The 15,501-nt window shown below is 33.9% G+C and overlaps 2 protein-coding genes across 2 annotated transcripts in view; both read left to right on the forward strand.

Moving 5' to 3' along the window:
* The window catches only part of LOC136038173 (protein OPI10 homolog), a 466,996-nt gene that overhangs the window by 234,279 nt on the left and 217,216 nt on the right, over positions 1–15,501 (forward strand). The window lies entirely within an intron of this gene.
* On the forward strand, positions 1,369–14,226 carry LOC136038174 (mitochondrial import inner membrane translocase subunit Tim17-B-like). Its single transcript, XM_065721251.1, has 4 exons — positions 1,369–1,505; positions 8,522–8,621; positions 12,611–12,803; positions 13,957–14,226. The coding sequence occupies exons 1-4, from the start codon at positions 1,480–1,482 to the stop codon at positions 14,121–14,123; spliced, it is 486 nt and encodes a 161-aa protein (XP_065577323.1). The 5' UTR covers positions 1,369–1,479; the 3' UTR covers positions 14,124–14,226.

Below are 15,501 nucleotides of genomic sequence, written 5' to 3' on the forward strand. Positions count from 1 at the left end.
TCTCCTTTCTGCTTATAAGAAAACCCAGTTTCCGCCACTATAAGGCACCAACATTATAATTTAGTACCAGCAGGAAGGATTCATGAAATCTGATGGATGTATGTTTTCATGTTCCTTTGGAAGCTTCGTCAAGGCTAGGTTGGCGCAGTTCTTGCTTACCATACATAAATGATAAAAAAAAACCTTATAGCAAAAAAACAATGGCATAAAGCCCCTTCTCTAGTTGTGACTATTTCTACTTGGCTTTACTGAGCTGGCACGAAGCAAATGCATTGACTTTTACCTTTTTTATGCCCTTAGAACATTAGATGATATATCAACAGTGATATCAATAGATTTGCATGATTAATCGAAGTATCCTAGGATCCAAGACACTTAATAAATTTCATGACCAAGTCATGACCGTGTGTCTATTTGAACGCTGTCTATTTACTGAGACCACGTAGAATTTTGTGGCTAAGGGGTTTGGAATGTATTTGGCAAAGTAAATTTAGCATACCCAGGAATTGCAACTCCTTCTAAATTCGATTGTACGTGCATTTAGGTAAGAGTTTTAAGCTCATCAAGGGCTGCTTACCATATTTACTTATAACGCATCAAAAAAACACTTTTAAAATAGAAATGATAGTTAAATCACTTTTGCCCACTGGGGCTGCATATTTACAGAGCTTTTTTAGGTAAGCCTCTACTTTGTCGGTTTTTCCCGCTGAAGACATAAATATTTCATATATTTTCTTCTATTTTCCTCCTCCTCAAATTAAAAGGTAAGAACACTTTCTGTTTTCTGGGTTATTACAAGCAGCACATATCTTCCTTTTTGTAATGTGCCCGGAAAAACACGTGTATAATCTGAAAATTGGAGGGATATGGAAATAAATAGAAAACACTGTCGGAGAAGAGGAAAATTTCGCTTTTTCTACTAATATTTCATTTCAGATGGGCTAAAAATTAGACAAAAAGTTATCCGGCCACCCAAAATTGTCAAAGGCAGGAAACAGGGACTGTGTTTATAGCTTGAGCTGTGTTAAATGATTTGACCACAGCGAAGTCTGTTCTACGACAGCTTTGACTATAGCTGAGTCAAATGGCTAAACACTAAAATTGAAGATCTGAAAATTTCTCATAAAGGATTCCCTATTAACTATTAAAAATTTAGATTTAATTTCTAATTCGTTACTAAGAAATTCATTTAAGCGGGAGACCCTTCAAAATTTTATTTCAAGCACGACAATGATTTAAATGTTTAATGACCATAGAATTAGTCATAGAAATTCATAAATGAAGTAAGAGAAACCATAAGATGGAACGGACTGCACGTGCCCAAATGATTTAATCTCACTCTATTTGAGCAAAAATCTCATTTTCGGCGTCAGTTTCCAGTCACTGAAAATAACAGAACGTGGCAGTATTACGAATGTCCAATCATTTCATTATTACAAGAAATAACGCATTTTTAAGGCTTGCGAAAACAATTTTCTAATGGAGGAATACTCCAGAGAACCATGGTAATTAGTCACGATAGAAGACTATTTAATATTTAAAAATCATCCATATAATTGTTTAATGAATAGATTATTCATTGCATGTACACCCTTGACTCCTTGCTTAAATAAAATTGCTGATAAGAAGAAACTTGTTACATAATGTGTCTTGTGTAGCTTTAATTTCATTTTGGTAAATATTTAGTAGACTAATTGACTAATTGCAGAGAAAACATGTAGCTTTGATTTCATTGTGGTAAATATTTAGTAGGCCAATTGACTAATTCCAGAGAAAACATGTTAATAAATTAAAGTGGTGCCATTGTATTCCTTGTTTTGTAATGCTTTTAGATATCATGGTTGCTTTTGTGATCCCACTCTCCCTCCACAATGTAATTCTTACTTTAAAGTATGTAATAATAATCAGAGGAAAATTATAGGCCTAATAACAAGATTATTGTGTTTCCTACTAGCTTAGGCCTATGCCTAACACTTTCTAAAATTATTTCAAATAGCCTTTTGGCCTATTTTATCTAATAAGTTTTGCAATCAATCAGGTTAAAACTAAGTTTTGGTAAAATTCTAGTTAATTGACTTCTTGCTATCTCTGAAAGGGTTTAGGTTAGGAAAAATGAAACTTTCAGGGATGAATCTACAGACTAAAGTATGTCCTGGAAAGGTATTTTGAAGCAACTGCCTCCGCTCCTTCTCCCTCCAGAGACCCTGACCTTTGATGACCTTTAAAATATGTGTGTTATAAAAGTGAAACCTTGCAAAATAGATCTTCTGCTTAATTGAAGTACAACAAAATTGTTTTCAGCTTCATAACTTTGCTCAATTCTGTTTCATAAGGTTTTAAAGATATACAAATACATTTCCTAAATTTTGAAGAAAAAAAAACTTTGATATGGCTCAGAATTCTACTCAAATAACAGGAATTGCATTTTCAGAACTAAAGGCAGAGAAAGAGTAACTAATAACTAAATATTAAGGTAAAATGTTGTTTTGTCAAAATTTCAATAGGTATAAACCTGTTATGTAGGCAAATTTCAGGGCCCTCTAGAGGTTGAAGGAGTAGAGGTGGGTACTTTGAAATACCTTCCCATGACATAGGCCTACTTTAGCCTATAGACCCATCCCCAAAAGTTTCATTTTCCTAACCTAAACCCTTGCCAAGATAGCAAGAAGTCAATTGACTAGAATTTTACCCCAAGTTTCTTCAAGTTGAGATTACAGAAAATTCTAGACTAGAGGATACAACCTTTCCCCTAATGGTCCCATATAGGCTATAACCCAAGAAATAGGCTATATATAAACTAAAATAAAAACAATAAAATTCCCCTGAAAACTCAAAATAAAATTTCTTCTCAAACCAGCTGCATCAGTTTTGACTCTTTACCTGATGGTGAGAAAGTCTTCTCAAGTTGATGTGAGGTGATCATTGTTGTTCAATAGGATATAGTACTGGGTCCTACTTTATTTCTTATTTACATAAACAATATGATAAAAGAAACAGAAAATGTTTTGACTCCTTATGATGATGATCCAAATCTTTAGACCTGTTAATAGATTATGTACACAATCAGACTTATCCAAAATCAAGCATATACTGCAGACTAGCTGCTAGAATTTAGCATATCAAAGTGTAGTGTCCTCCATTTTGGAACCTTAATCCCTGTTGACTCCAAGTCAGGCTCTTAACATGCTGCTAAAATACAGCTTAGATAAAAGGAGCAAACTGTCCTGTATATATAAATAGTGACAATCCATTCATGAACTATGACATGAATATTGAGTCAATGTTACCTGGTGACATCAGCTGGTTCTTTAACCTTATTCATTAGAAGATCTGATTTAAGGTAAAAAACTCATTATTTGCATGGCCATTTGCCTGAAGACAGCCTTTCTTTACACATCTCCAATCAGCTATTATTCAGCCAAATGTGTTTTTCACATTGACAAGTCATAAAGAAGAACAAACAATTATTACAGAAATTCTATTCTTTGCATAGTGCAAGGGAGCCTTTGGAAATAGGTTCCTGAGAAAATTGCCAAGTGTTTACAATTCTCTAAGGTATTTCATAAATTTATACATTTTTGTATTTGTTGAATTTCCCCCCTGCCCTTACAAAAAGTCTTATGTATGTTAGGTGGTAGCCTAAGTCTTTCAGAGTTAAAGGAATATCAACAAGTTTGAAAAAGACTAATAGATGATTATATAATACTGATGTACTAAGTAAATAACTAGATTTGAAACCTTTCAGTTTGTTGTATAAGAGGGCCTTAGTTGGTAGACAATTTTCATTTTATCCTATTGAACCAATAAGATTTTGGGTTCATTTGAATTGATTACATTGTTTTGTAAGACAAAAAAAGTCTACAAATTATTGAAAGGTAAAAGTATTAGGCTTAATCCAAACTCAGGTATAGAAGAAGATCAGAAGGGTATGAGACTAACCTTCCTGATTTCTTAAAATTTATACAGCTTTCATAGATATGTCACAGGTTGTATTGAAAGATAAACTGAAACTGCTTTGTATAATGGTTGTCTTGACAGTTTTTTTTTACAGTTACTTCTGCACTGCAAATCAAATTTCAGTTTTTGAATCAAATGAAGAAGAGATGAAAAGGAATTAATTCAATTAGTTAAATTTCATGAAAGGCAATTATATAACTAAATTGATATAATAATAATAATAATTTATTTTTGACCCACTACAAAAAATCAAAGCAGAGTATCAATAAAAGAAACAAAACAAACACTACACAAAACAGAAAAAAACAAGAAACTAAAGCAAACGATTAAGGCCTCTGTGGGTGGGCAGATACATATAAGTAGACTGGGGTAATTTGCCAGCAAGCTCTGTGAGCTTTGACCCAATATCCAGGAAACTATAAACTGATATGAGGCTCCTATTCCTATACCATGGAGGCAGATACAATAGAAAACGGAAAACCAGAAATAATAAGAGCAAATTGAATTGATATCTTTTTTATGAAAAATAGGGTAAATACCAGAAAGAAACAAAACCAAATGATCTGTAAAAACCAAGTATAATTTAGCAAGAGACTTTCTATTGTATCTACCTTGGTTAGCAACAATTTTAGAGTAACTTAATTAGATTTTCTTCTTGCAATCAGCAACAGCGACAGTCCATAAGGATTTCAGTGTTTTACTAACACTAATTCCCAGCCACCAAAATGAAGAAACTGATGGGATAGAAAAAGATCCGCAGATTAGAAGAGTAGTGATATTTCTATTAAATGAAAGATATTCACACTTTGAAAGATTAAGAGAAAGTCCAATTGCATGAAGTTTAGATGCTACTGTTGAAACAGACAAAGAGAGCCCTTTTTTAGTCCTAGTGATCAAAAGAATATCATCCACATAGGCAAGATAAGGAATATTTACAGAATCAAGGATGCAAGTAGGTGGGATAGAGAAAAGGACAGATGATATACAAAGTTTGAAAATAGATGGGGAGAGGACAGCACCTTGCCGGACCCCACATTGTACTGGAATTTTACTATCTGAAACCCATATATCTGTTTTAATCTTCAAAAAGGAATTTGAATACCAATATCTAAGAAGAAAAATTACCAATATATTGATACCATGACTAAAAAGGGAAAAGATAGCTTGGGAATGTGTAACAGTGTCAAAGGCTTTGGAGAGATCCAAAGCACATAAATGTAACTCAAATCCCTGTTTAGTAGCCTCAGTAAGAACGTTAGCCAAAACTCAATGAGCCTGCTGGCAACCTACCCCAGCTGAAAACCCAATCTGATTTTCACCAAAATATGCCAAAGAATTAACTGATGGGAGGAGAAAATACTCAAAAATTTTGCTTATATTACAGGAAACCATTATTGGCCTGTAAGATGCACACTCAGTTGAAATCTTCCCTCTTTTCAGGATTGAAGTAACTGTTCCGCACAAAAAACTTTCAGGCACAACCAAGGTGCATACGCACTTTTGAAACAGAAGTTGTAAATGTTGGACTAGAACTGGACAATCAACATTTAGGTGTTTGGCACTTATACCATCACAATCAATAGATCTAGACTTAAGCTTCTTTATAGCTTGTGCCACCAAAACTAAATTAACTGGGAGGATCTGGTTCCGGTGGAGGGATATGGGAAGTGCAGAAATAAGAAACCTCATAAAAATAGCATGAACAAAATGGTTTATAGTGTTGAAAATCTGGTCATAATATTTGCACCAAGCAGCAGGACTAATTGGGCTACTTGTTGACGAAGAGTCATCAATTTTATTTGAATTTACCACATTTTTCCAATCTAAATTACTTGACAGGAATTTGCAAATTTTAGATTTTGCAGATAGTAATACTTTTTATACTCTAATTTAGTTTCCTGTTTAAGCTGAAATACTACACCGCTACATGGTCGTTTGCAAGAAACCCAAATATGTAGCCAAAATTTGGGTTTATTTTTCACTGATTTTAGACCCAGATCCCATGACCATTCAGGCTTCCGTGTATTAAATTTAACACGTTCTTTGGGTACAGCCACCCTCTCAGCTTCCTTCATGCATGATATAGTATCAAAATAATATTTATTCAGAAAATTCTTATCATTTACAAATTTAGATCCAACCTAAAGTAGCTGAAAAGGAACTTTTATCCTAGACAAAAAAGCTGTAAGGGTAGAGATATAGAGCCCAATTAGCCATATTCCAATTTTGTCTTATAAAGCTAATTTGATCTTTACCTGAGCTGATATCTTTGAATCATTAGTTGTTTACAACTAAATAAAACACAAGCATCAAGTATTAATGAAGTTCTATCATCCTATTGAAATACCAAGGACACTAAAAATAAAAACTGATTCTTTAAACTGGTCAAGTTCAACCTTTCATAACCATATACATCTTATAAAATTTGTAAATCATGGTAACTCAAATATTAGTGAAAAAGTCCTCCATGTGCGGTTATGTAGTTTTGCACTCAGCTGGCACCAAGTTTGAAAATAAGAAGCATGTACGACAAATCAGCAGAAAATGAGCAGAAAGAAGATATCATCATGGAGATCTTAAAACTCATTTTTCCGATTGCTGTACCAAAACCCAGGCATTGTCATTAATCTACTCTGCATTAATATGGAAAATTTGAATTATTCTAGATTAAACATTTTAAATTATTAGTTAATTGATTTATATACAAAACATCTTTTTATAAAGACCATTTAGGCTATTCTGTTATATTTTTTCCCATACTTAACTATTCATACATCAATAGAAACCTTATTTTCTTCAGATTTTATAATATCACTTGTAGTACTATGGTGAATTTGTGCAGATTCAGAAATTAGATATGCTTGCCCTCTCAAGCACTACACTGAAAAATAAGATTCATTGTTGGAAGCACAGGGTTACAAACAGCTCCTGCTTGAGCATTAATTAAATAAGGGTCAAAGAACGAATGAAAAAATATTGGGATCATTTCCATGTGGATAAAGTGTCAAAAAGGAAATGAAGATTCTTAAGTTTTTTCATATGCAAAAGGTAGAATTTCTTTAATAGTTGTTGTTCTTTTCTATGGTTTGTAAATATAATACATTTGGCTGATTAATAGCTAATCAGGGACATATGAAAGAAAACGCTGTCATTAAAAATATGGCCATGCAAATAGCAAGATTTCTACTATTTTTTCCTCCTATCTTCCATTTCTTATATAGTGTTTCTGTTTTCCAAGCTATATCCTGTCCTAGATAAAATTCCAAATATGTGCCTTGTTGTAGTTAAAGTTTTTGTTGATATTTATATATAAAAACAAAGCATAACCAGGATACATCAGAAAAAAAGCTTACCTAAAAGATATTACAGCAACTGAATAAAGATATTACCCTGATTTTGAAAAGAAAGCTTTCTTTACTTTTCTTATGGTACCTTTCTTTACTCCAAAGAAAAATAATATATTACGAAATTTCTAGATAAAAATTCAATATGGTGCAAATCAAATGCCATTGTTGAAATTGAACTATTAAGAATTACAGAAAAAGCTTTAGTCCATTCTCTTTGCCATTATAAAAAATAAAATAAAACTAACAAAAAAAGTATTGTCAAGCAACAGTAAGGATCCCCTCATTATTTGCTCAACCTGTTTCATAACATTACAGTTTATTCATTAGTTCTGCTGTATACAAATTTGATTATGTCCCAGATGGTTTAAGTAATGTCTTTTCTTTTTTGAAAAAGAAAAAAATTGTCAGCTTTTTAGCAATGAAATCCACTGTGAAATAATTTCAAGAATTTGGAAAAATTTTTAAATTCCTGATGTGATTACCTTCTTTGAAAAACCATATTTACAAAATTCTTAATTCCATCTATTGTCTCATCCCTGGTGTTAAGTCAAGTGCAAGCTTTATCAGTTTAAATTAAACACAACCTGTGAACACAGTTGTATACTATGTGTATACAACCTGTATACTATGGATATTATTTTATTCATTTTATGGACACAGGATTTTAGCTGCTCTTGGCCTTCTTTAGGGCCAAACACAAGTTTGTCTTTCAAACATGACTCATTAAAAAAAATTGAAAGAAAATGTTTTATTTTAATTGTATTTGTATGGCTATTTCGAAAAATTAAGACAAGTATGCTGTTTCATAGTGAAGCTAAAAATAAATGTATCTATCAAGGCTGTTTTCAAGGGGAGGGTGGGTCCTGTCTCCTGAAATTTTTGTCTTACTTGTAAAAAACAACAAAAAAGCATATGAAAATTCTTTTTTTAAGTTTGTTGTACCCCCCCCCCAAAAAAAAAAAAAATTATCTGGTGGCTGAGGGACATGTAGGCTTGTTATATGAAATCTGTGAGTTTAGTGCTGCCTATTGGAAAAGTGATTTTGATGGAATTTTCCAAATTTCATTTTAGTGCTTTTCTTGGCACTTGCAGATTTATTTTTAATCTTGTTATTTGTTTTTATTTTATGATGCATAATATGATGATATATGATAATATGACATATGATGCATAATTTGTTTCTTTATGATGCATAATATCATATTATGTTTTTACAGTCCATGGAGAATTGTGGACGATTGTGGAGGTGCCTTCACAATGGGAGTTGTTGGAGGTGGTGTTTTTCAGGCAATCAAAGGATTCAGAAATGCTCCCAGTGTAAGTTTCTATATGTCTTTCATAGTGTAATCTTTCAACATAATGCTTTTTTCTAATCACAGAGAATGTAATTCTGCTTTCTTTACATGGTAAATTAGGCTCAGAATGTGCATGTTTTGTATTTTTTACTTTTCTTTGAAAAGCGTGTCATGTCAAAAAAGCATATTTCAATCAATTTCTGTTGTTTTCTTTATTGATGTAGTCTTTTTCATGGAAAAGAAATAATATTTTATGTACTTTGTTTTTTCTATAAACACCCATACTTTGGCTTGCTCTTTGTATGTTAAAGAAACTTTATCGCCAATTTTAATCCTGTCACCAAATAGTATTGTTCAATCTTATTTTATACCTCCTTAAGTTGACCTGAAAAATGAAACCTAGTATCATTCCAAAAAATTCTATCCATGCTCTTTGACAACCTGGATACACTTACATTCTTTCAATTTATTTAAATAGTAATAGCAGTAGTAGTAGTAGCCTTAGTGGCAGTAGTAGTAGTAGTATGAGTAGAAGCAGTAGCATTAGAATGCAATTATTTTTTGGTTAGTTCAATATTCTCCACAACAAGCCCTGCTAGTTTAAACTTCAGGTACCAAACTGTTCCTAAGATATTGATGTTATGCCCTTTTGACAACCTGCATACAGACAGTGTGTTGTGATTAAGTTTGCCTACCCCCCCCCCCAAATTCCTTGAAAATGTCACCTTTATACCTTTACAAGTAGGTGCAATAGAAGTAATAGTAAATGTTGCAGTAATAATAGTATTAGTAATAGCATGCAAATATTGCCTTTTGGTCAGATGATATTCCCCTTTTAGTATTCTCTGAAAGTTCCAACTTAATACTCAAATAAATTTTTGAGATAAGCTCTTTTGACAATGTATATGACCATAGCATCTTTTGATTTAATTCAAATTTTTCCTCAAATTGTAATTGGAGAAGTATGGTAGTAGTAGTAGTAGTGGCAGCATGTTAATATTGCCTTTTCAACTACCTCCCTTGTCATTTCCTGAAAGTTCCAAATTAATGTACCCTGTAATTCCTGAGGTACACTTTTTTGACAATCCATATACAGTACACATAATGTATTATGATTTAGTTCAGCACTCCCTTGAACATTCTGTGAAAGGCTCACCTGAATGATCTTTGTCTTTTGGAAAGTAAAGCTCAAACAGACATACCTTTCTTAATAACATATACTATATGTAAACAATGAACGAATTGCCAAACTTACAGCCCTTGCCCTGAGGACTTTGGGGGGGGGGTGGAGTCGGAATTACTGAACCTTTTAGTAATGCTGAACAAAAACAGCTCTCTTAAAATGTTGATCAGATGTGTTCTAGGGAGTGAAAGGCTTGTGGTGCGGAGGGGGGCTGGTTGCCCTCCATTAACTTTTGACTTTTAAAGGGCACAAGAAATTCTGAGCTCCAATCAAATGACCCCCATCCAATCCGATGTTTGACCACCCATTCCATAAAAACCTTACATGCCCCAGGGCATAACTAACAACCCTTGCCCCTGTGCTCTGAGGGGGGGGGGCATTGTTATATGCTCTTTGGACTGTTGTTAACGATATGAGCATATCAATATTTTAATCAGATGCATTTGGGAAAAAGAGGGTGTCAGGGAGGGGGTATAGTTATCCTCTGTCACTTTTGACTCTTAAAAGGGAACCAAAACTTAAGTTTTACATGAAATAAGCCTTCTATAAAGCTCACACAACCATGCCTTCCATAAAAGCCTTATATTCCCCCAGGTCATAGCCTGCAACCCTTGTCCCCAGACTCTGGGGCGTTGTAGCAACCTAAAGGTCTTGTTATGTGACCTTTGGAGTGTTTTTCAAACGACTATCCCAAAATTATCAGATGCATTTGAGGAAAATAGGACGTAAGGGGGGGGGGGGTAGTTGACCTCTGATCACTCTGACTATAACTTCTATAACTATAACTCCTGATTTCAAATCCAGTGAGTCCTCTCTGAAGTTAATATGACCACCCTTTCCATAAAACCTTATGTGTACTTGGGGTATTACTTAGAACCTTTGCCCTGAAGTCTGTAGGGGGTTGACATCCTCAAAGACATAATTACTGAATCTTTCAACTATGCTGAACAAAATGGCTATTTCAAAATTTTGATTGGATGTATTTTGGGAAATGATGGGCGTGAGGAGGGGCTGGTTGTCCTCCAATCAAATTAGCCCCTTTCAAAGTTTCAATAACATCACTTTATATACAAAGTGCCCTGGTCTAAAACAAATCCAAAATAAATACATAATACATTGTGCCCACATCACTCTTTACTTTTGCAGCACTATTGCACTGCCTGTGATAAATCGATCTAATAATATATACAGCAAATCTGGTGATCCAGCCAATGTGCTCTGAGAGGTGATATAACCCTAGCAGCCCCGTGAGAGAATGGCCCTACTTTGTGAAAATGGTCAGTATGAAACAGAGGCCTCAAATATTCATTTCAATAGAAATGTAGACATAATGTACCTGGTCAATACCAGTCTTTTGGGTATTTGATATTTCTATGTTTGGAAGACACAAAGTGGGCCCCTTGCCTCCCACTCCTCTCCTCCCCCAAATTCGCCCGTTGACATATTTTACTCTTTCCAGCAAACTTACATCCACAAAAAACCCTTAAACTTTTATATTTTAATCATCAAAAACCATAAAGATGACAGTACTGCTGTCCTAATTTAAACACATGGTGTGCTTTTTTCACAGATTGATCTCTAGTAAAGTTGGTGTGTCTGAGTTTTTTGCGTACCTCTGAGCCAACAAATTGGTGTTTAGCAATTTCAAAAGTTGTTGATTATACATCCAAGAATAGTATGGCAATTTGAAAACTGAGTGATATTTGATGACATTAGTTTTTATAATCCAACCTCAAACCCTCTTGAACTTAGAGTATCAATAATACTTTAGCGAAAAACAAATTAAATTCAAATCATATTTCAAGGAAACAAACATATACAAAATTGTTTCAATTAATATAGTTTTGTCATGTTTCTTTTAGATGTATGCTAACTATTTTTAGTTGAAGCTTATTAAGAAACACTGCTGGTTGATGTAAACTACATTTATCAGGACTTATTTTTAGAAAAAGTAAGGGGGAAAATGATCTTTTAATGACTATTAGTCAAGAACTAAACATAAAAAATAGTAGATACTACTTGATGTTGCTTCCTCTCTCCCCCCCCCTTGTAAAACCAATCAAATGGCTAGTATTATTATGCTTTAAGTGAAAAGTAAATTAAAGGTTGTTTTAATTGTATATTTCTTTCTGCTGCATTCCATCTATTGTTTTCTGATACTTTAGGTCTGTATAATTAAGAAACCATCATTTCTTATTAACTCTGTTTTTTTTTTGTCTTTTTTTTTATAATTAATTTAACTACAGTTAACCAGAAGAGAATTTGCTTTGGTAGCAAATGATCATTGTAAATAGATGTCTAAAATGTTTTAAGAATGTAAAAACAATGAATATCTAAGCTAAGTTGAATTTGAGCTTGATCAGATTGACACCAATATCGATATTTGTTTCTAAAACTGTTTCTCTTAGTTCTTGTTGGCAATAGCAAACAATCGAAATTGTTTTTGACCATTAAACAATCTAAATGTCAATCTATGATTAATACGTTAGATCAAACAAAATCGGGTTCAAAATAGGTCTAGATGAAAAAAAAAAGGCTGATCTCCCAATGTAACTATTCATCTGGATTAAGAAATCTAGTTGAGGATGGGTAGTTTTATCAATAGCAAAAAATATTGAGAAGATTTAAGTTATGCTGAATTTGAGCTTCAACACGTCAGGGGCACCAATTTATAAAAATATAAAGGGGGGAGGGGTTACTATATCTTAACGATTCCTAAAATGCAGACCTTTTATCACTCTTTATGTCGTGGTTTTTAGTGTTAAATCTAATAATGTTGAAAAAAATATTTTATTCTGTAATATCTGATTTTTCTTTTACCTTAATAGGGGATTCAAAGAAGGCTTCTAGGAAGTTTAGTTACAGTTAAAGACAGAGCCCCTATTGTTGGTGGAAATTTTGCTGTTTGGGGTGGTGTGTTTTCCACTTTTGACTGTACATTAGTGTACCTTCGGAAGAAAGAAGATCCATGGAATTCGATAATGAGTGGAGCAGCTACAGGAGCTGTACTAGCTGCAAGAAGTAAGTTTTGAAGATTTTTTTAAACAAGCCTCTGGTCAGTCTATACCTAGATGAGAGGGTGGGTATGAACCCAGCATACATTTTCTCACAAAACCTGTCAGTCATGAAGTAAACTTGGAAACTAAAGAAATCTCTTGTTTGCTCTGCTCCCTATTTTTTTATTGAAGTTGCATGATCACTAACTTCTTAATTATTTTCTTAACTTATATTAAGAGATAGAACATCAACTTGCTCTGTAAATTTAAATAACTTATTCAATGTTCTTTTATTTTAAAAAATAAGGGCAGTTGGTTTATCCAAAACGAGATTTTACTAATACCGAGATTGAGCTAGCCTCCAGAACTGGATTAACCAAAAACTAAAATGACGAATTTAGCAAAAACGCAGAACCAGTCAGACCAAAGGGGTTTTTCTGCCGTCCAACTGTTTGTTAACAGGTATTAGTTTGCACGGCGGAAACAGAACTGTTAGCTGACGGAAGTAAATTCTCCAACAAGCATTCGATTTGTTAAAGATATTATTTAACAATTTTTAGTTGGATGGCAGAAACACTAGTGCTGGGAAAATTGATAGCAAACAGTTTTTCGTTTAGACGGAAGAAAAACCACTCAAATTGGTTTTGCTTGTCGCCAGCGCGATCTACAGTTCAGTATTCCTTCATTTTTGTAGTTATGTTTTTCATAGATAGATCAGTTACTTATCCTTGCACTAATCTTGCCTTATTATTACACTGACATAACGCCAACAGACGATAAACGCTATATTTCTTTTGTTGTTGATGCGAGTTCCAGTTTCAACTTTTCTTAAGTTATTCTTACTTTAAAAAATGAAATTTATTATCATGCGTGATTGACACACGGCATTTACACTTTAAATTAACTTCTCAGTCGTATAGACACAGTCAGTACAATTCGTCGTTTAAGATTTTTAGTACTTGGTTTGAACCTTTACAACGCAGGAACGGACAGATCTTGACCAATTACGGAATGTTTTTTTTCATAAAAGCGCGGTGGAGGTACAAAAAAAAAAAAAAAAAAAAAAAAAAAAAACGCTTATGTTCGTCTCTTTGAGGTTTCTGAACTGTAGGTACAGTGAGTAGTTACTTACAATCGAGATCGACCTACTTTTTTATTATAAGCTTTTCTTTTCATAGATGGTATACCAGCAATGGCAGGCAATGCTCTAGTTGGGGGCGTTCTACTGGCTTTGATTGAAGGGGCCCAGATTCTCATTTCAAAGATCGGATCTGAGCAGTTTAAACCAGCGAGCCCCATGGACTTGGATTACGTAAAAGGTTTTGCAGAAGGTAGCCAGCAATAACGGTGAAATTATTTCTAGGAAAATTTTGAACTTTTTGTACTTTGCTTTGGCTAGTACCCATTGCAAAACTGCGGAAATAAATTATGTACAGTTTCGTTAGAAATGTTATTTGTTTTAGTTACCAAATTTATTGTTTGTCTTTCTTCAAGATATGGTTGCAAATAGGTACAACATTTGGACGGAAGAGTAGGCGTAAACGTAAATGCACATTAGATCATGAAAATGAATATTGCCTGTTTCTTGTTGAAGATGTACCAAAATATAATATGAACCTATTGGTTTAGAAATTCCTAAATTGGAGGAATTCTTATAAGTGAAACTCTGCCGAATTAATTGAACAATTGAAAATTTTACGAATTTTAAAAATGTTTCCCAAGAAGTAGAGCGATATTAAAATCTGGAACGACCTTAAATAAAACCTTAGCGATGTACTAAAACAACCTACATATTAATTTCCAGGCAATATTACAGTTTTAACAAGGTACCGCATAGACACTTATAGCTTTGAGTCCTCAGACTCAATTCCACCAGTTAAAAGAATCAAACTACAAAATATGCTTCACAGGAAAGATTGCTGGCACTACAGACTCCAGTCGCTGAAACACAACTAAAAGAAAACAAGAGGTAAGAGCTCATATGGCACTTGTGACGAGGTCGGGAGAGCCAAGGGCCAGGAGCTCATATGGTATAAGCTCTGGCAAAAATCTAAGAATCAGTAAATTGCTTTAAAAGGAAAATCAGAGGCTTAATGCCGGTCGGGACTTAAAATAAGGGCTCTGAGTCACGAAGTCCTTCTAAATATCAAAATTCATTAAGATCCGATCACCCACTCGTAAGTTAAAAATAATTCAATTTTTTCTCTCCCTTCAGCCCCCCCAGATGGTCGAATCGGGGAAAACGACTCTTTCAAGTCAATTTGTGCAGCTCCCTGACACGTCTACAAATTGTTATCGTCCTAGCACGTCCAAAAGCAACCAATCTCGCCAAAGCACTGAACCCCACCCCCTAACTCCCCCAAAGAGAGCGGATCCAGTCCGGTTACGTCAACCATGTTTCTACGACATTTATAAGCATTTTCCAATATTTCTGGTTTCCCCCTCTAACTCCCTCCAATGTCAACAGATCTGGTCGGGATTTGAAATAAGAGGTCTGAGACATGAGTTCATTCTAAATATCAGATTTCATTAAGATCCGGTTCGTTTATTTCCGTCGCATATCTTGGACTTGTGCTTATTCTTCCCACCAAGTTTCATCCTAATCTCCCCGCTTTAAACGTTTTCCAAGATTTCCTTATTCGGATCTTAATTTCATTAAGATCCGATCACTCCTTCGTAAGTTGAAAATACCTCATTTTTTCTAATTTTTCAGAATTAACCCC

The sequence above is a fragment of the Artemia franciscana genome, chromosome 17 (assembly GCF_032884065.1).
Source record: "Artemia franciscana chromosome 17, ASM3288406v1, whole genome shotgun sequence".
NCBI classification, from domain to species: domain Eukaryota; kingdom Metazoa; phylum Arthropoda; class Branchiopoda; order Anostraca; family Artemiidae; genus Artemia; species Artemia franciscana.